The following is a 20,734-nucleotide window of genomic DNA, read 5'->3' as shown; positions in this document are numbered from 1 at the left end:
CTTTATGTTTGTGGAATTCATTGAACTTTTCCAAATGGTCTTTCTCCCTGCTATGTAGCATTGCAATGTAGTAATATACCCCAATTTATTTATGCATTCTACTACTGATGAGCCCATGGATAATTTCTAGTTTGTGATTCTTAAACAGGAGGCAACAAAAGCCAGTTACACATAGAAAAGTAGAAATATAGAACAATACCTTTAAACACTTGTGTTATTCAAAAAGTTTGCATCTTCTCCTACTGAGGGAATATATTTTAAAACTGACCCTCTCAATGGTAATGTAAGATTCCTTATCTTTACTCGAGAGCTCAGAAAAAGCCTGCTGGATATGGTCTCCAAAGTGTATTCCTGCCTTACATTTCCAAAGGGAAGGGTAATTTTTGCTGAGTTTACATATTTCATAAATCTGACATTATTGAAAGTAGAAACAATAAGCCCGTTTCCATTTTAAAAGTGCCTGAGATCCCACTGTTCTACAAACTTACCCAAATTAAATAGTAGTATTAAGTTGGAGAGGAAAATGCATTTTGGCATTTTTCAAAGATTTGAATTTCAAAGGTTTATTATTATGCATAACAGAGAGAGGGAAATGACAATGCTATTTAAATAAACTTCGCTAGAAACTTCACGTTAAATACCTCTTAGACACAGCTTCAGGCACAGAAATTAGGAGTTATTATTCTAGCAATATTTCCTTCCTTGAGGTTATTTTGCCAGACCAACAAGCTGCCAGTCACATAGTGGGATTGCTTCGTAGGAATGTAAAACTTCTAGACTAAAATCAAGGTTGGGTAAAAACAAAATATTGCCTCAAATCACTTCAGATTTTACCATTGCAATGGTTTTGCCTTCATTGATTTATACATTTAAAGGAACAAAACTTAATCTGCTATAATATATTACAATAGAATCCATCTTCTAAACTATGTGATAATTTTATTGATAGCTCTATTGACAGTCTTCCTTAAAAATGTTACTGCTGAAAATTTACATGGTGGCTAATAACCACCATTGTTGCCATTTTATATTTGCATTCCATTCCTTGGCTCATTAAATATAATGTAATAAACATATATTAAAAGCCAGAGGAGTTTGACATGAATCCTGTATCTGCCACTAGCTAGCTGAGTGACCTTAGGCAAGTGATTTCATTCTGATACTTAGTTATTTTCTCTTTGATGTGAGGCTAATGCTATTTTCTGACAGCATAGTGTTGTTATCAGAAAAAAAAAATGACAAGTATATTAGGGTAATGCCCATTGTTATAACAACTAGACCCCAGAACTTCATTAGCTTAGTCCAGTAGAATTTAATTTCTTGCTTGCATGAAGTCCAGTGCAGGTGCTCCTGGTCAGCTAGTGGATTTCCTCCATACAGCAGTTCAGGGATCCAGACTCCTTCTACCTTGAAATTTTACCACCACCCCTGCACTTCGTTCTTCTCTGCATCCAGCCAACATAAAATCCCTAATCTGGAAATGAATTATTTCACTTCTGTGCACATGCTATTGGCCAGGATGAGTCACATGGCAATACCTGGATGCAAAGGGAGCTGGGCACATGTTTGCCCAGTTGTAAGCTGGGCACCTAATTTCTAGGGTGAGTTCCATATTACAGAAAGGGGAGCATGTGAAATCCATAAACATTGTGAAGCTTTTGTTGCTGTTGTTGCTGGTGACATTTTAGGTAGTCTCCTTGTTAGCGCCATCATCCTAAACCGGCATTCCCATGATCATATTGAACATGGTGAACATCATCATGTTATCTTAGAAAAGATGACCAAGAAGTGATCACAGTTGGAAATGCAATTGTTATTAACTCCCAATGCGTGGTGTATAGCACTGACAATATTTTGCTGATTTTCCCATCACATAGGCACCAAATTATGCTAAATTATATATTAGATATATTAAAATTCCAAGAATCATAGTAAAAGACCTCTACAGATAAACCCCAAGCTTCTATTGCAGTATATAGTTATCTGAAGGGCCTTCTGTCTTCCAGGACCAGCTATTGTCCAGAGAAGAGCCCAGAGGGGCTGAAGAAGGCCCCCAGGAGACCATGCTAAGGAGACATATCCTAAATGATCATTTCACTGTGCTACCTTTTGTGGTTGTAGGAGCCATAGGCTTTTGGCCCCTAAAGATTCACTGAAAAATCACTGATGTGAGGAAGATTGATTAATAGGAGAAAAGACATACAAATTTATTTAATGCCTTTAGTAGGGACATTAAATAAATGCCTTTAGAATGAAAGCATTCTAAAATGCCTTTAGAATGAAGACCCCTCTTCCAATAGGTTATAGAAACTTATATTTTATCTTGAGGTTAAAGAAAGAATGGGAGCTTGTATCCTGGTAAGACCAGTTATGAGAGGTGGGAGAAGAAGAATTCTATTGAGGGGCAATAAATGATAGAAAGGGGAATAAATATTAGCTTGTAAATAGCCTTCTCTGGAATTTACATAGTCATTGGAGACAATTCATTATGCCCATAAAAAAGGTCTTCTCAGGTGTGGTCACATCTTCGTCTTCTTTTCTGCAAAAGATAATGAGATAACTGAGAAAGGAAGCAAAAAACAATTGTTCACCTTGGTGGGTCTGGATCTTAGGCAGATAAAGGAACTTCAGCTTCTTTGGGATAGACTTTGGGTGGTGGAGGGAGGCCAGAGGATCCTTGAGGCTTCTTCAGTTCAGCATGTCAAAATGCCATATTTTGGGGTATTAGTTTCTGAGCCCCAACATGGTCTAGGAAAATGAATATACCTGGAAACCATACAATCACTTAATTACATCAAAACTCAAATGATTGTTTTAGATTAAGTAATTAAACAATCAAATGAATTTCCATTCCACTCATAGAAAAAAAATCAAAGCCCTGCAGTGGCAGCTGATGCCCTCAATCACAGCTTCTCAGACTTGAGTGCACGTCAGAATCATCTGGAGAGCTTCGTCAAAATGGATGGCTGAGTCTCCCTGCACCACCCCTCAGAGCTGCTGAGTCAGTAGGTTTGTGGTGGAACTCCAAAATTTGCATTTTTAAGCAAGCTCGCCAGTGATGCTGATGCTGCTGGTCTGGGACCACACTTGAAGAACCACTGCCCTATGTGGCCTGACTTCCTGTTCTGTCTCTGTCTCATGTCCCCCTGTTTGGCCCTTCGCTTACCCTTCTTCGGGTTCACAAGCCTCCTTGCTATTCCTTGAACCCACCAGGCATATCCACATCTCCAGGCCTTTGCACTTGCTGTTGACTCTTACTAGAACTCTTTGGCCAGATACTCTAATGAACTGTATCCTTTCTAACTTCAAATATTTGCTCAAATATCACCTTCTTAAGGACATCCTCTCATCCCTATCCATACAATATAAAAATTCTTTTCCCCTGCCACGGCATTCGCCATTCCCTTTTCTGCTTTTATTTTTTTCTCCCGGGCCTTATCATCTTCTGATATACTACGTAATTTTCCTATTTACTTGTTTATTGTTTTCTCTCCTATCATGAGAGCCCCATAAGGGTGGTAAGGATCTTTGTCTGCCTCCCCACTGCATCTCCAGTACCATGGACAGTGCCCGGCTTCAGCAGGTGCACAATAAAATACTTGTCAAAGAAAAGATGGGGAGGCCTAAGGGGAAAAAAAAATTGGAGAGAAAATTAAAATAATCTTAATCTACCACAGATTTTTGCTTGGAATGCAAATCACTTCTCACTTGCACACAGCCAGTTTACTCTGTAATCCATGTACAGTGCCTCTGTTTTGCTGTATAATTATGAAAGCCTTTAGTGCCCTGGTTGCCTTTACCCCCCTCATGCCAGGATTATCCTCAGGTTCTTCTGGGGTTTGAGAGCCTCAGGTGGCAGGCTGTAAGTGAGAATCTGAAAAGATTTTACAGTAGAAGTGGGCAACTTCAGATTTGGAAGGGAGTGGCAGTCAGAGGCTAGTTATTGTTGTTTTTGCTGCTCTTATTGTGACTCTCAGTTCATCTGACTTAGGCTGCACAAACCAAGCCCATTCTTGCCCTTCCCCTTTGGCATACTTGCTGTTATGGAGAAGCAAATATGAAGAGAAGAGTCAGAAGGTGAGACTTATACACCATAGCAGGGGTTTCTATGCATAGAAAGTTCAGTTTGAAGCTGACATGTCAACAGGACTACCATTTCTATTTGCTCAGAATGTTGGATCGTTTGGGGACAAGGCAATATCCAATAACAGATTGTAGTGGTTTAAAAGAAAGAAACAAACAAAACCCCAAAGAACTATGATTTCTTATCTAAAATTGTACCAGAACTTTGTAGTATTTAACTACTAAGAAGATTCCATTCTTTACTCATAACAGCAAATTCCCTTCTTATTTGGCCCAGTCTTCTTCAACAGGAAAGTTTCTTATACCCAATACTCTATTGTTTAAAATTCATATAATCAATGACATTAAAAGTGGGCAGCTTGACAACTTATTTCTACCATAACTTTAAGAAAATGGACAGCTCTGAGGTTTTCAAACAAGTGGTAGCAGTAACTTATTTTTCGAAATAAGTCAAACACCATTGCAGTTGCCCATATGAAGCCCATATTCTCACCAGGAGGTGGTGCTAGCATATGACCCTCAGATGGAAAAGAGCAGAATTATGCAAATGTTTGTGTGACCCATCTGACCAATCTAAATAAAGCAAAATTAAGGTTACATAAGGTTCTCTGGCTTGATGTGAAATTCCTATGCCTCAGTTTTTATCTTCTTGAAGATTGAAGGAAAGAAAGCAGGCTCTGATATTGTTAAACTTGACAGTGTTTCCAATTATGATTTATGGAAGATCTCATTTTGATTGCCAGCTGTGTGTACACATGCACACACACCCACAATGCTATTTTCAATCACCTGAGAAGTTTGATAATTAGATGAGAACAACTCCTACCATGTATCTCATAGTTACTCTTGCAAAGACTTTTAAAGTCTCTATACCCAATTATATGGGGTGCTTTTTACCTGTTGCTGGGACATGTAGCTCTTTCCAATTGCCTTTTTAACAGAGGGCAGAAGATCTCAGTGTGATATCTTGAGTGGTGAGTTCCAGAAATTACAGCATTCCTCTGCCAACTACCAGAATTAGGGTTTATTCTTAGTGTATGCTGGAGCTGGCTCACATGAGCTTGTGACAGCCAATTGTGCTCATCTTTAAAAATATTTTTTCAATTAAAAAAATGTTCTGCAATGTCACATTGGTAGCTTGAAATTAGCTACGCGAAAGTATTTGCACCATAAAAGTTGACAGACGTTACGATCAGGGTTTGTTTACCCTTTTTTCAGAGCCAGTTTTTAACCACTTAGAAGCATGCCACTATTAATTATTGTGGTCGTTTGCAAACATAATCCTAATTCTCTATGTCTCACAGTAGCCAATCATTGGCAATGTGACATTGAAGCTCCTCCCTTTGAAAAGCAGACTAATTTCCCCACCCGTTGAATCTGGGTTGGTCTTATAGTTTGCATTGTTTATAGAAACTGGTGGAACCAATCTTATGTGCCTTTTCCTAGCCTAGGTCTCAGGAGGTATTTCTTCTGTGCTCTCTCAGAACCCTGATACCACCACAAGAACAAGCCCATGCTACCCTGCTGAAAGATGAGAGTCCATGTGGCCATCCTAAACCAGTCAGTTTCCAGACAACCCATAGCTGACCACAGAACATATGAATAAACACAGGCAAGACCATAAGAACCACTCAACTGGGCCCAGCACAAATTATCAGCCCACAGTATTTGGGGCCAAATAAATGGTTGTCATTTTAAGTCAGTAAGTGTTGGGATGGTGTGATATGCAGCCAAAGCTAACTGATCGACTAATCTACTCATAATTACCAGTAAGTTTTAAACAAACAAATAACAGTGGTATTACCAGGATTAAAATATGGGCCAGTATCTGTTTGGGGAAACCCTACTTCGCTAAAAGACTTACTGTGAAAATACTTTATCAAGTTTTCCTAGTCATTACCTTCAGAAAGTAGATGGGTGTATTTGGATATTAGTGTCATTGATGTAAAATATTAAAAAACCTGGAGAATCTGGGACTATCTAGACAATGTTTACAGATGGTGGACCACTTCATTCTCCTCTTAAATAAGTATTGCTTCAGCCACAGGAGCTGCTTTTGTTTCTTGAACAAGGCAAATCCTTTTCTCTCGTGAGGCCTTTATCCTTGGTTCCTTTTGCCTGGAATGCTCTGTCTCAAATTCGCAAGACCTGCCCCTTCTTATCCATAAAGGTTGAACTCAAAGCATTCCCAACCCGAAATCTGTATCACAAGTAGGCAGGCAGCTGCTCTCCTACAAGCTACACTTTCATAATGCTGTCCAGTAGAAGTATAATGTAAGGTACATCTTTAATTTTAAATACTCCAGTAGTCATATTTTGAAACACAAAAGAGGTAAAACTAATTTTAATTAATCTGTTTCATTTTATCTAAAATGTTTACCACTTTAACATATAACCAATGTAAAAATATTAGTAATACAAGTGATCAAAAAGTAACCTGTATAGTATTATTCATACCAGCTTTATTTGTAATAGCCGAAAACTAGAAACAACCAAACTATCCCTCAATGAGTGAGTGGTTAAACAAAGTATGGTACGTGCATACCGTGAAATACTACTCACCAATAAAAAAGAATGAACTATTGATACATGGAACAACGTGGATGGAGTACTAGGGCCTCGTGCTGAGAGGGAAACAGAACCATCCCAGATGGTCATATAATCTATGATTTCATTTAAATAACAGTCTCAACATTATATATTTGTGGAGACAGAAAACAGATTACAGGTTGCCAGGGCTTAGCGATGGTGGGGGTTGTGAGGGAACATGTAAATTTAAAAGGATAGCACGTCTTTGTGGGGATAGAACAGTTCTATACACTGATTGTGCTGGTGGTTACAGGAATCGCTACATGTGATAAAATGGCATAGACATATATACATACATTGTACCAATGCCAAAATCCTGGTGTCGATACGGTACCCTATGTAAGATATACATATGGGGGTACAATTCAAGTAAAGTGTACATTTGTGTGTGTACTTTTTAAAACATTATTACAAATTCACAGAAAGTTGTGAAGATAGTGTGGAGAGATTTGTGGACTCTTCATCTCTGTAACATTTTATTTTTTTCCTTTATAATAATAATAATAGATAACAATTATGGAATGCTCATTCCATGCCAGGCAGTGTTTTATGTGCTTAACAAGTATTAACTCATTAAAGGTTCACAACATTTGACATAGATATTAATTAGCTGCACTTTATTGAAAAGCTGAGGCATAAAGAGATTAAGTAATTTGCCCCAGTAAGTAGAAGAACAAAGGTTTGAACCCAGAAGACTGACTCTAGACTTCACTGTGCTTGGTTTTTCTTCTCCTTTCTACTCTATAAGGTCTCAATCACCACTGCCTTGCCTATAGTACTTGGTATACAGCAAGCAGGTAATTAATATTTTTGTAGGAGTGATAAAAACATACAAGGAAAAAATCAAAGAGGACTGGGTCCTCTCTCTCCCACTCTGCCCCTGAAAAGCTGTGTGTTTATCTGGGTTCCTTAGAAGCATTTGGGATGCATTCCTGTCACATGCTGCTGATCTCACCCTGTGTGCTGTCTGCTTGTTAGAAGCCAGTCTGCTTGAACCATGAATTGTCTCTATCAAGGGAAATATTTTGTCTCAGTGACTATTCATTCAACAAATATTATTGCTCATCTGCTATGTGCCAGGCACAGATAAGATCAAAATGAAATTAAGGGGCTTATGGCTTGCTAAGGAAGACCAACTTTGATTTCCAACAATGGTGGTAGGAAAGGAAAGTATCTAGGCTTTCTGAAAGCCAACTTGCTAGCATTTTAAAAGTTTTAAACATGCTTGCTCTTATGGGATGAATTCTGTCCACCTTCCAAGTTCATGTATTGAAATCCTAACCTCCAGTGCCTGCAAATGTGACTGAACTGGGGAGTTAGGGACTTTAAAGAGATGATTAAATTAAAATGAAGTCATTAGTTTGGCTCCTAATCTAATATGGCCCTTGTCCTTATAAGAAAAGGAAACTTGGACACAGTCATATACAGGAGGAAGATGTCATCTACAAGCCAGGGAGAGAAGTCTCGGAAGAAACCAACCCTCCCGACAACTTGATCTTGGACTTCCAGCCTCCAGAAGTGAGAACAAAATTTATCTTGCTTAAGCCACCCAATGTGTGTTACTTTGTTTTGACAGCCCTAGCAAACTAATACATATGCCTTCCCTCCATTATTTCCACATCTGACAATCTATGCCACAGACGTGCTCGTATTTATGCAGAATGATACATCTAGCAGAGTTCTCACAGGGACGATGTTTTTAAGAGCCCCAGAACTTAAATGTTAATCAATAAAATAATCAGTAGATGAATTATAGTACACTCCATTTTATAAAATGCTATGGAGACTTTAAAAAGTAAGTGATATGTGTGCTGATATGGAAAGATAGCCAAGGTTTGTTTTTTTATTTTTTTTTTAACAGAACACACCAAATAGGCTAAATGACTCAAAAAAAAAAAAAAAAAAAAAAGCAAGTCCCACACAATGTACTTAGAGTGGTCTTATATTTGTGTATAAAAAATCAGGATGTGTGCAGGGATAACACAAACAAATAGAAAATGGTCTGGATTTGAAACTTTGCGATAGGAACAAAGTAATTCCCTTTTAGCTTTTATTTTGTATTCTTCTTTTTGTTTGAACCATCCACAACTGTGAGCTGGGATAAGGGGTTTGGATTTGTGTGTAATGACAATGAGAAGTCATAGAAAAAGTTTAGGAGAGAGAGCATAATACAGACATACATTTTAGAAACATTGGTCTGCCTACAGGGTGGAGAACTGCTTGGATGGGTAAGTCTAGTGGAAAGGAAACTGAGCTAGATAACTTTGTAACAGCCTAAGAGAGAAATGATGGTGGCACGGACAGGGTAGACAGAATGTGTTCATGCATGTCTGTAATTTGAAATAATCTTTTCTGTAGCCCAATAGACAAGGAACTGTGGGAGCACGTAAGAAGAAAGGTATTCTGGGGTCTAAAGTGGCCTCCCTAAGGAAGTTCCATTTTATCTGAGACCAGAAAAGAGACTTTGGGTGAGGGCCAAGATGAGAAGGTGGAGACAGGCAGGGGAGGGAGAATTTGGAGGGGATGAGGGGCTTTAAGGTAATGGGAGTGACTAAGGATGGTAAGGCTTAATGAAAGGGAGGAGGAATTTATGCAGTTAGAGAGGTACCAAGAGGTGGTCCCCAGGAGCCTTGTAAGCTCTGACAAAGAGTTTGGTTTTGTTTTTAAGGTCGGTGAGAAGTCATAGAAAAGGTCTAAGAGAGAGAGAGAATGATACAGACTTATATTTTTCAAAAGATTTGTCTGCCTACAGTGTGGAAAACTGCTTGGCAGGGGCAAATTTAGTTGAAGGGAAACTGAGCTGGATAATTTTATAGTAGCCTAAGAGAGAAGTGATGCGACATGGACAGAGCAGTGACAATGGGCGTGGTAGACACCTCCCTGCAAGATGTCAGCGTCCTAATCCCTGAAGTCTGTAAGGGGAATTAAGGTTGCAGGTGGAATTGCTGTTGCTAATAAGATGACTTTAAAATAGGGAGATTATCCAGGCTGGTCCAATATAATACAAGGGTTCTTAAAAGTAGAAGAGAAAGACAAAATAAGAGAGTCAGAGGAAAATGGGAAAGATGGGCCGGGCACGGTGGCTCACGCCTGTAATCCCAGCACTTTGGGAGGCTGAGGCAGGCAGATCACCTGAGGTCAGGAGTTTGAGAACAGCCTGGCCAACATGGCAAAACCCCATCTCTACTAAAAATATAAAAATTAGCTGGGCATCATGGTTGCATGCCTGTAATCCCAGCCACTCGGGCGGCTGAGGCCAGAGAATTGCTCGAACCTGGGAGGCAGAGGTTGCAGTGAGCCAAGAACAGGAAGATCACCAAGATCACACTACAGCACTCCAGCCTGGAGGGCAGCACATGACCCTGTCCAAAAAAAAAAAGAAAGAGAAGAAAAGAAAAAGAAAAAGAAAGTGGGAAAGCTGGAATAACAGTCAGAGAGAGATGCAGTATCGGCCAAGGAATACAAGTGACTTCTAGAAGCTGGAAGAGACGAGGAAATATATTCTCCTCTAGAGACTCCAGAAAGGGACATACCCCTGCCAATGCCTTGATTTTTACCCGGTGAGACCCATGTTATACTTCTGACCTCCAGAACTGTAAGAAAATACACTGCATTATCTAAGCTGCTAAGTTTGTGGAAATTTGTTACAGCAACTTTAGGAAACTAATACAGTGGGAATTCAGAGAGGGGTATAGATGTAGTGGACATCTGGGGAGCAGAATGGATAGGAATTGATGATGATTGAATGTGCAGGATGATGCAGAAGAGAAAGGCAAAGTGAACTCTCAGAACTGGCTTCCGCAATTTAATGCAATGGGGTAATATCTATATAAGGATTGAGATATGTAGGAAAGAAACAGGTAGAGCAAGTAGGAGATCATGAGTTAAGTTTTGGAGATGCTGAGTGTCAAAAATGAGAATAATCCAAAAGGAGCTTTGGAAGCATAGACATGGAGCTTAAGAGAGAAGTTTGGGCTCTGTCTCCATATTTGGAATCTTTGGCATGAAGGAGAAGTAAACTTATAGTAAAGAATAAAACCATGGTGAAGTAGTGGCTTTTGACTGTTATATTTAACACATTTTCCATGCAGTTTTTCTGAGTACTTACTACGTTGATGTTACTCTAAAACCCATGATTTTCTCTTTGCTATTATCTCAATATTATGTTTTCATTCTGACAATGTGAAAATGATTCAAATTTAAATATGTTTGCCTTAAAGTGTGCCTTTCGTCAATACTAGATGTTGGATATTGCAGAAAGTTGAGAGGGATGAGTTGAAGCCAGGGTGAGGAGTTGAAGCCGGGACGAGGGGTTGAGTTAGAGCAGAAAGGTCTGATGATGTTGAGGGTCTAGGAAGTGTGCAGTTCAGATGAATGTATATGCTAAATCCAACTGTGGGCACAGATTTCAGAATCAGGGCAGAATCAGAAAGTTCATATAAGAAGAAACCAGCAGACAGGTAAGATCCAAACATCATGATCAGAGGGAAGGGTCTAAGACATTCACAGAAGTAGAGAAGGACAAATAAGAAACAAAGATTCAGGTATGAAGTCAGGGTTTACATCCCAATGGTAGAAATTAGAAGCCAGAATCAGATCCACAAAAGAAGAAAAGGGGCTACAGCTGTTTCTACACCTGTCGAGAAGGCAAGTGTGTTTGAATTATGACCCAGGTCAAAAAAACAGGCCCAGGTCACAAAGCAACTGGAAAATGAGCATCTGTGCAATAGAAATGGGGACCAGGTACAAGGATAATCATTGTATTCACCCAACAGGCTTTGATACAGTTTCTTCTGGAGTGGGAAGCACCCAGGGAAACACAGTGACTGTCCGATGGGTCCTGTTAGGAAACACTGTAATAGATGAAACCAAGGAAAGGAAACTATGTCATTTATAACAACTTTGACATAGAACGATTTTTTTTTAGAAAACAACTTTATTTTTAGATTATATGCTGAACCCATCCCAAGATTTTTATATTTTCCTATGCATCTCAAATATGTAATCCATGTTGTATTTTCCCTAAAATCAGCATAGCTAAAAGCCTGGAGAATCTTTTGTTCTTGATTCTGAGGCTATAATAAATGTATATCTGAGCAATGACATCTCAGAAAGGGGATGGTGTGGTTGGTGCCATCCCCTCTGTAATGTGATTTCTGAAAGAGCCACCTTTCTCCCATAAGTGACAGGCCAGTCATTAAATCTAAATTACATGAACACAGGTAGGTATTTCTAAAGTACTTAAATTTCCATTATTACATGTACCAAGTTCTGGAAAATAAATCTGAGGCTAAGAAAAGAAAAATCTCTCTTCATGAGGGAGTCAGTAAGAAAAGACTCACTCTTAAGAGGTATGTTAAAGTCACCACTTTAAAATTCTGTGGTCTTATTCTTTCTACTATGTCTCTAGCTGGCTGAATGACTGGAAACCTTAATAGTTCAGTAATTATATTAACTCTTTATTAGATCGACACAGTTTGACATATTTCTTTCTTAATCCCAAATGTTATATTACAATTTGAGATTTTGAGGGGGGATATGAACAAAAGGGTTTTCTAATAAGTGAACTCCTGCTCTGCCTGCCCCACCCCACGCTGTGTGTACCCCACCCCATCTTCAGTATGGCTCCTGCCTGCCAACTACTTCCTCCCATGCAATCAAAGCTCCTGGGGCATATCCATGTCATTATCTTTTATTACTATTATTATGAAATATACATAACAAAAAATTTACCATTTTAACCAATTTTTATTGTACTGTTCAGTGGCATTAAATACATTCACACTTTTGTGTGACCATCACCACCATCCATGTCATTAACCTTAAAATGTTGCTGTTGATGGGACACAGGACTGAGCCACGAGTCATTGTTTTGAAAAGGTTGAAGAATGCTGGAATCTTCTCAATTTGTAATAGGGGTCAAGTAGCTGCTCCTCTACCTCTGCGTGTCCACCTGATATGATGAGAAATGGCACTTCAGCCACTGATTGGACCTGGTTTGTAGTAGAGTTCCTACTCCATTCCCTAAAATCCTAATTTGGATTGTATTTGCTGGGAACCAGACACAGATCTAAGCCACTGTTCATATCTTAGTTCACTGAATGTTCACGACAACCCACTGAGGGGGAGAATATTATTATTCCCATTTATCATAGGATACTGAGGCAAAAGGAGGCAAAGCAGGTTGCTCAAGTATGCAGAACTGATAAATGTAGCAGGACTCAGATTCAGATCCAGGAAGTCTGGGTCCCTGCTTTCAACCACAACCCCAAATTAATGAGAAAATGGGCTGCCTGAGGAGGCAATAGGATTGTTTGATAAAATTCTTTTGTCATTACCCTTTAGATAATTTCATAAAGAAAGTAATTTCACAGAATGCCCATCTTGCTTTCTTGAACACCTCAAGCTTTATGCCCAAGAGAAAAATAAGGCAACAAAAATATTTTTAAAATAGTTATAAAGGAATACATGCAAGAAGCAGGGGTCTCCATATGGCTAATGGAGACTTTGGCCTCTTTTAATGGGTGGTGGCTTCTTGTGGCTATTCCCTAGTCCCTAGGCATTGCTGGTGAATCCTGGGTAGTGGGGACCATAAGCCCCACAAGTATGCTACATGCCAGTCAGAGTCCTGGCGGGAAGCAGAAGGTGCCCTCCAGAAGGGTTTACCTGGCACATGTAAGCAAGGTTCTGAGAACCAATAAAAAATGTAGGCATACCCACAAACTAAAAACTGTAGGAAGACGTCACATCTAGCCCTACAGGGACTAAAAACTGGAGGGAAAACTGGAGGGAAAAGGGAATGCCAACAGAAGCTTGTACGTATTGGGGAATTTTGGCAAGAAAACCAGAGAAATAAGTTTGGCAAGAAAACCAGGGAATTTTGCGAAGAAAACCAGGGGAATAAATACCCAACCTCTTTCTCCACCTGCACATTGCCTCTAATTGGTCAAATCTCCCTAGAAGCCAAAGACAAGGAAGCTCTAGTGACGCAGTCATATAAATCAACTTAAAGGCACAGAGAAGAGCAGAGACTGAATCTGGGGCTGGGGAGAGAGTTGTAGTGTATCAACTCAGAAGAACCAGCAAAGTCCCCTTTGCAACCAGATATTATGAGCAGTATTAACCACTCCCTTGTCTATCATGGAAGCAACATTCAGATCATCCAGTCCCTTGTAGGGCTTCCTTCTAATACCTTCTCATTGAGTTATCCAAACAATTACAGGAGCTATGCATATCTGGAGTTAACTCCATGTAGAATGGATGGCTCTCCATCTGAGAGAGGCTGCCAGGGCCACACAGCATGCTGCACCATGGGGGCTGGACTAGTATTCAAGTCAGCAGAGCATGGACCAATGTGTCCTCAAAATGTGGACTGCCAGGTTTTCAATTCCATTTCAGTTTCTTCCTACTTGAGTGAACTTGGGCACATTTTTTTTTTAACTCCTATAGGCCTCAGTTTCCTTGTCTGTGTAGCAGAAATAATGATAGTCCTTACAATATAAATTACTGTGAACAGAATATGTGAATTGGTACATATAGAGCAGTGTCTGACACACAGTTTGTCCTAGATGAATATTATTTAAGTAGCATCTTCTGGTCCCTAATGAGGTGCTGTGCCATCACCCCAACCTGCACAACTCGAATAGTACCAGGTGCTGCTGCATTTGCCTGCTATTTCTTCTTTGACTCCCTGCTCCCTATGCCTGTTCACAGAGACCTGAATTGGGAGATGCCTGCATGTTGGAGCTTTTAGACTAGGCATATGCTTAAGGCAGGGCAACCCACTAAGTTAGGGACAGAGCTGGGCTGTCCCTGAGAACAGGTTGAGGGCTGAGATAACCATGAAGATGTCAGAGCAGAAATGGGGTATTGGAGTCTGGGGATCTGGATTTCCTTCAGTCTCTTCTATGACTTCTAAGACTTATCTTTCATAGAAGAACATAGGGTGACTGAAACCATCCATCAAAGCAGTGTTTGCTGTGAGTTTTGCAGTAAACTTTCAGAAACAAGGACTCTGTGATCTGTTTATTATCCTCCTCTAGGAACTAAACTAATACCAGCATAATGAAGACCTTGAAATGTCCCACAAAGGGACCTTATGTAATTCATTGTTTCCCAAACTTATTTAGCTAAGGAACCAACTTGGTTAATGCTGAATCAAACTGCCAGGTGAATATTCACATACTGAAACAAATAATAAAGTGTTTAATAATGCAGCAAAGAAATGAAGAAATACTTCAAATTAATTCTTGAATTGCCTACTTTTAAACCTATGTAACTTTCTGTACTGAAAGATACCTACGCAGCTGTTAGGAAGTAGGTCTGCTGGACACTGAGGAGTGGAAGGAGGTATGCTGTGCCCTTGGTTTACATGGGTGCTGAGCAGCAGGGATCTTTTCTTCTATAGGAAAGGCTGCTCAGCTGCACCTGCTCAGTGACACAGTTTGTAATTTCTCAGAAAGGGCCTTTCTAGAGAGACGTCACAGGACCCAAGAAACCTCACCATCCACACCAACTGGGTTCCCTAAGAAAGGTAGGATGGTGTAACTGGCAGAGAAGGTAAATACAGGGCAGCCATACATTGCTCTCACAAGTGATTAAAAGCTTGTGTTTTGAGATTCTAAATCTCCAGTTTTACAGGTTTCTAACCTGGACTCTGAGCATCTGTTTCCTCTTCTATGAAAGGGCGATGATAATAACACCTCCTCTGCAGAAAAGAGTTAGTCTAGCAGGCTTCAGGATGCATATCCTAGAAAAAAGCCTATTTGCCAGGTTGGCCCTTGGTTGGCATCTGGGAACTTGGATTTTAGCAAGTTCCTCACCATTTCCTGATAAAGAAAGGCTTGCTGTGCCTAAACTGTTTACGCAAAAAAAAAAAAAAAAAAAAAAAAAAAAAAGGTTTATGTTCAACCCCTGTTTTCCTCCTGGAATTTAAATATGGACTAAGCAAGGGGTGCCTGTGTGACCAGTACGAAATAAAATCCTCAGGCCCTTCATCTCTGATGGGCTTCCCCAGTAGATGGCTTTTTACGTGTGTTGTTACAATCAGTCCTGGGGGAATTAACCACAACCCGTGTGAGTTCACCAGAAGACCTCTGAAAGCCTGCACCTGGTATCCTCTGGACTTGGCCCCATGCACCTTTTCCCACCGCTAATTTTGTTTTGCATCCTTTCACTGTAATAAATCACAGCCACGAGTATGACTGTATGCAGAGTCTACGAGTTCTCCTCATGAATCATCAAGGCTGGGGGCGGTCTTGGGGACCCCTGACAGAGGGCTACCATGAATGTGGGATAAGACGCATTGAACTTTTAGTGCCCTAGTAGGTAGAGACTGAGCATGAGCACATCAGAGAGAAGAAATAACCTGCCAAGCAGATCTTCACTTCCCTACTAGGGGTCCCTCTGTCCCATGGTGCTAAAAGGCACTAGGACCCTGTCTCTGTCTTTCACCTGAGTGTGGGCCTCCTCCTTGCTAACAGAGTAGTAGCCACTGCTGATAGAATGTCACAGTACATCTTGGAGATTTTGTCTCTGCACCTGTGAACTTCCCAGGAATATTGCTTCAGGATTTAGAGCTGTTCTGTGTTTTCCTTTTAAGTTGTTCCTTTGTAACTCTTTAACTCAAACTTACTGGAGAGGTAGAACTGCATGTTTGACCATTGAAATCATAGTTGTGTTGTATCACACGATGCAGTGTAGGTAGATTAATTCGGCTGTGGATTTCCTCTCCACAACTCTGTTGTTTAAAAACAGAAACAGTATTAGTTCATTGATATTTTCTTTTCAACGCTCTCATTGAGTGGCATAGCAACCACGGGGAAATTCACAATGAGAAAGGGAATAATAAGACATTTCTATTCTGCCTCTAAAAATATTTGACCTAGCATTTTCAGTGCTTGTTCAGGTATGAATACAGGCCAAGACACTCTTCTCAAATGATTTTTCTGAAATAATTTCTACCTTGCTTTTTAAAAAAATGGTCATAGCTAAAATTTCTTAAACTGTCAAGCAGACTCAGCCAACAAATGGCCAAATTATATTTTCAAATGTATCTTATGCTCACTAAATAATTCAGAGAGATGGTATATAGAGCTAATTATTGGTGTAATTTCCTGCCACTGAAAACATTCCAGGCCTTCAACCAGATAGTAATATCACAATCAAAACTCCTTTGAGTTAGCACTCAATTGTGTAACAGCTAATATAGTTACCCAGATTGGATGTTGTTACTTGAAACTTTGAAGCAGCTAAAATAGAAACCTAAAAATGGCAAGCATCTGAAGATGCAAGGTAGAGGATGATAATCAGGGTTTTTGTTTTGTTAGCTCTTTCTGTGTAGCAGTCTACTCCAAAGCATAATGGTTTAAAGCCGAAAAAAAACCATTCATTTGTGTCCTGATTCTGTAAGTGATAATTTTAAGTTCAGTTCAACTGTGAAGTTCTTCTGCTGGTTTTGACTAGGCTCACTCACGTGGATAGCTGCTGGTCAGCTGGGCAGCTCTGCTTCTCAGGGTCGACTAGTTGCTGGCTGGGGAGACAGGAAACTGGGATACATGGCCCCTCATCTTCCAGCAGGATAGGCTGGCTTCGTTTTCATGCTGACTGCTGTTTCTAAGTACAGCAAGAGGGCAGGCAAGCCCCAGTGTGCAGGCACAGTGCGTATTGGTGTCATATTTTCTCTTGTCTCATTGGTCACAGCAAATTATATATCCAAGTCCAGGGTCAGTGTGGGAGAGGCCTCCTTGAAGGCATGGATACCAGGAAGAATGAAACATTGTGGGCCATCTCAGCAGCAGTCTATGACAGCAGGGTTCCTTTACTTCTTGACACTTTGGTTTGGGTGTGCCCAAGCGTTTAAGGTCAGCTGACTTGTATTTATTGACCTACTTGTACTAAAGTACTTATAGAATTGTTTTAAATTATAATTATATTTTCCAGGAAAGATAATATATCAAGGTAGTTGACGTCCTTATAATCTTTCATCAGTTTTCATTACAGCCCTTCCAAATTAGTCTGAAGTGACAACCAGAATGATGGGTTTTGACGGAGTCCAGGGAGTGAAGGCTGTGAGTGATCTGAGCATTGCTGAGAGAATATTTATGTAGGTAGAGGATGGAAAAGGAACTTGAGGAAACTGGAAGGCATGGAAAGACCCTGCTTACCGCACAGGGACAAGTGTTTAAAAGAAGTAACAGTTTTAACAGAGGATGAAGGGAGGTAGAGGAGAGTGAGAGAACATGGAGCTCCAACCCCATGTGCTATTTACTGAATAAATGTGCTGCTCAGGGTGATTTTAGTCCATCAACAAATATTTTGTGAGCCCTACTATAGGCCAGGCAAACAGTAATGAAAAAGCAGGAAGCATCCTTTCCCTCATGGATCTTACATTCTAGTAGTTAAAACAGACACTGAGCACACCATTATATGTAATTAATTAATCACAAGTGGGTAAATGCTGTGAAGAATATATACATAGAAGTGTAGGAACATAGGCTGGGCGCAGTGGCTCACGCCTGTAGTCTCAGCCCTTTGGGAGGCCAAGGTGGGCGGATCACGAGGTCAGGAGATCGAGACCATCCTGGCTAACACGGTGAAACCCCGTCTCTACTAAAAATACAGAAAAATTAGCTTGGGCACGGTGGCGGGTGCCTGTAGTCCCAGCTACTCAGGAGGCTGAGGCAGGAGAATGGCATGAACCCGGGAGGCAGAGCTTGTGGTGAGCCGAGATTGCACCACTGCACTCCAGCCTGGGCGACAGAGCGAGACTCTGTCTCAAAAAAAAAAAAAAAAAAGAAGTGTAGGAATATATGACCCACCTATTTCAGTCCAAGCGCTGAGATAAATCTTCCTCAACAAATCAACACGTAGGCCAAAACATCATCTTTTACAATGCCCATGCAGTGTTGAAAGGATTCTCAAAATGATGATTTTTCTATTCACAGATGAGTAGATGCAGAGAGGAAAAAGCAATTATCTGGGATCACAGTGAATAGGTGACCTACCTGGGATGCAAACCCAGGTTACCTTATGTGTTTTCAACACCGTAAAGCACACTTTGCCTATTTTACATATTTTCTAGAGGTATTCTGGTCACTGGCTATGTTTCACCCAGGTAAACTATGTTGTTTCAAACAGGTAAAGTACACTGTAAAAAATTGTAAATATAATATACAGTGAAAAGTGAGTCTTCCTCCCTGCCTTCTTCCCCTGGTTCCCTTCTCTGCAGGTAATATCAGTCAACTTGCTTGTATATTTGTCCAGAAGTGTATAATTAATACTTGAAGTAATTACTTTGTGACAGATGGTTTTCTAAGCGCTTTGTAAATATTTACTTGTTTGATCCTTTACGTGGTGACTATCATTATCAACCCATTTTTCATGTATGCATATATTTTATTCCCCACAAATGTTTTGGATTTTAAGTACATACCAAACTTTGAAATGTTTCTCCCTGTGTACTGGTCCGCTTTAATAATGCTATATAACAAACAAGGCCAAAATCTCAGTGGCTTCATTACATACTTTATTTCTTATTTGCAAGTCAGCCGTGGCTCAACAATATCTCAGTTGAGCTTGCCTGGTCTTGGCTTCAGACTGGAGGTTGGCCTTGTGTCTGCCCTCATGCATCTCTCCTTCCAAGACCTAGGCTGAGGAAGTGTCATCTACCTGAGAGAGAGATCTTTGTGGCAAGTGACAGGAGCACAAGGAAAAAGTGGAAACATACAATGCCTCCAAAAACTTCTGCCCTGAACCTGCTAACTGTCTCTTCCCTCCATAGTCAAAGCAGGTCACGTGGCCAAATCAAAGTCAATGGGGCAGGGAACTCTAATCCACATGGGAAGTTTAAGGAGGGAACAAAAAAAATTGAATAAAATTTTCTAATTTACACACCCCGAAAATTCAACTTTTATCTTTTGCAGCTGGGATCTAGAGGAATAACTGAAAAGATGTTGCCCTGAATGAATTAACAATAGCTTTCTCATGGTCTTCTACTGGCAAGATATAAACAGCTGCCTCTTTTCTATTTATATTTCCCAGGTTTTGGCATCATGTTTGGGAAGAAAAAGAAAAAGATTGAAATATCTGGCCCATCCAACTTTGAACACAGGGTTCATACTGGGTTTGATCCACAAGAGCAGAAGTTTACCGGCCTTCCCCAGCAGTGGCACAGCCTGTTAGCAGATACGGCCAACAGGCCAAAGCCTATGGTGGACCCTTCATGCATCACACCCATCCAGCTGGCTCCTATGAAGGTATGGTGAGGGCTCCATCTTTGGCTGGGCTTAAGAATCATGCTCTTATCTGATGCACTGCATCAGCTTTATAAGCAAGCTATAAAATGCCAAACTACATATTTTTTAACATTCACAGATTATTCACAATCATTCTTTCATGATTATAATTTTCACCATTTCTTATAAATTACAGCACATGAAAAGGAACTTCGGCTTTAGATGTGATTTTTTTAAAAATCAGACACATAAAATACGATCACAAAATAGGACATTTTTATTTTGACTTTAAATGGTGTTTCTGTTAGACTTTATACTGAAGCATATTATCCATCCACTCTGGTTAATATTGGCAATAGCTTCTGACCAACATTAGACTACCTTTTGTTGTTTTCCATTTGCTCTCAAAATATTTAAACTTTTCTTTCATATAAAATTTACTACCAATAGATTTTAATAATAATATTTATAAATATATATACATATGCATATATAGGCATATACATATATATGTTTATATAATCAAATAAATATGTGTGTGTATATATATACAAATATATATGCACATATTTATTTGTCTTTATAGCTTTCAAATTTGTCTTTATAGCCTAAGAGAGAGCTATTTCAAATAAAGGCAAGTAATTTGAGTCCTAGAATAAGATATAATTTATCTTAAATATGTAGCTAGGAAATTTTTGGCAATAAATGCTCATAAAAGTAATTACACATAAGCAGAAAGCAGACCCAAAAAAATTTCAGTTATGCCAATTATTACAAAGAAAATCCAGGGATTGCAGTTTTCTTCTGCACTTCAGAATGATAAGAAT

The 20,734-nt window shown here is 39.7% G+C and overlaps 1 protein-coding gene across 4 annotated transcripts in view; it reads left to right on the top strand.

The window, feature by feature from the left end:
* Nucleotides 1-20,734, top strand: part of PAK5 (p21 (RAC1) activated kinase 5) — a 314,727-nt gene that overhangs the window by 157,985 nt on the left and 136,008 nt on the right. For all 4 annotated transcript variants that reach the window (XM_030821975.1, XM_003252622.3, XM_030821974.1 and 1 more), the window contains exon 3: nucleotides 19,714-19,928. In XM_030821975.1, the coding sequence (XP_030677835.1) occupies nucleotides 19,725-19,928 (204 nt within the window). In that variant the 5' untranslated portion in view covers nucleotides 19,714-19,724. The remainder of the gene's footprint in view (nucleotides 1-19,713; nucleotides 19,929-20,734) is intronic.

This window comes from Nomascus leucogenys, chromosome 11 (assembly GCF_006542625.1).
Source record: "Nomascus leucogenys isolate Asia chromosome 11, Asia_NLE_v1, whole genome shotgun sequence".
NCBI lineage: Eukaryota > Metazoa > Chordata > Mammalia > Primates > Hylobatidae > Nomascus > Nomascus leucogenys.
This window is presented reverse-complemented; position numbering and strand designations above follow the sequence as displayed.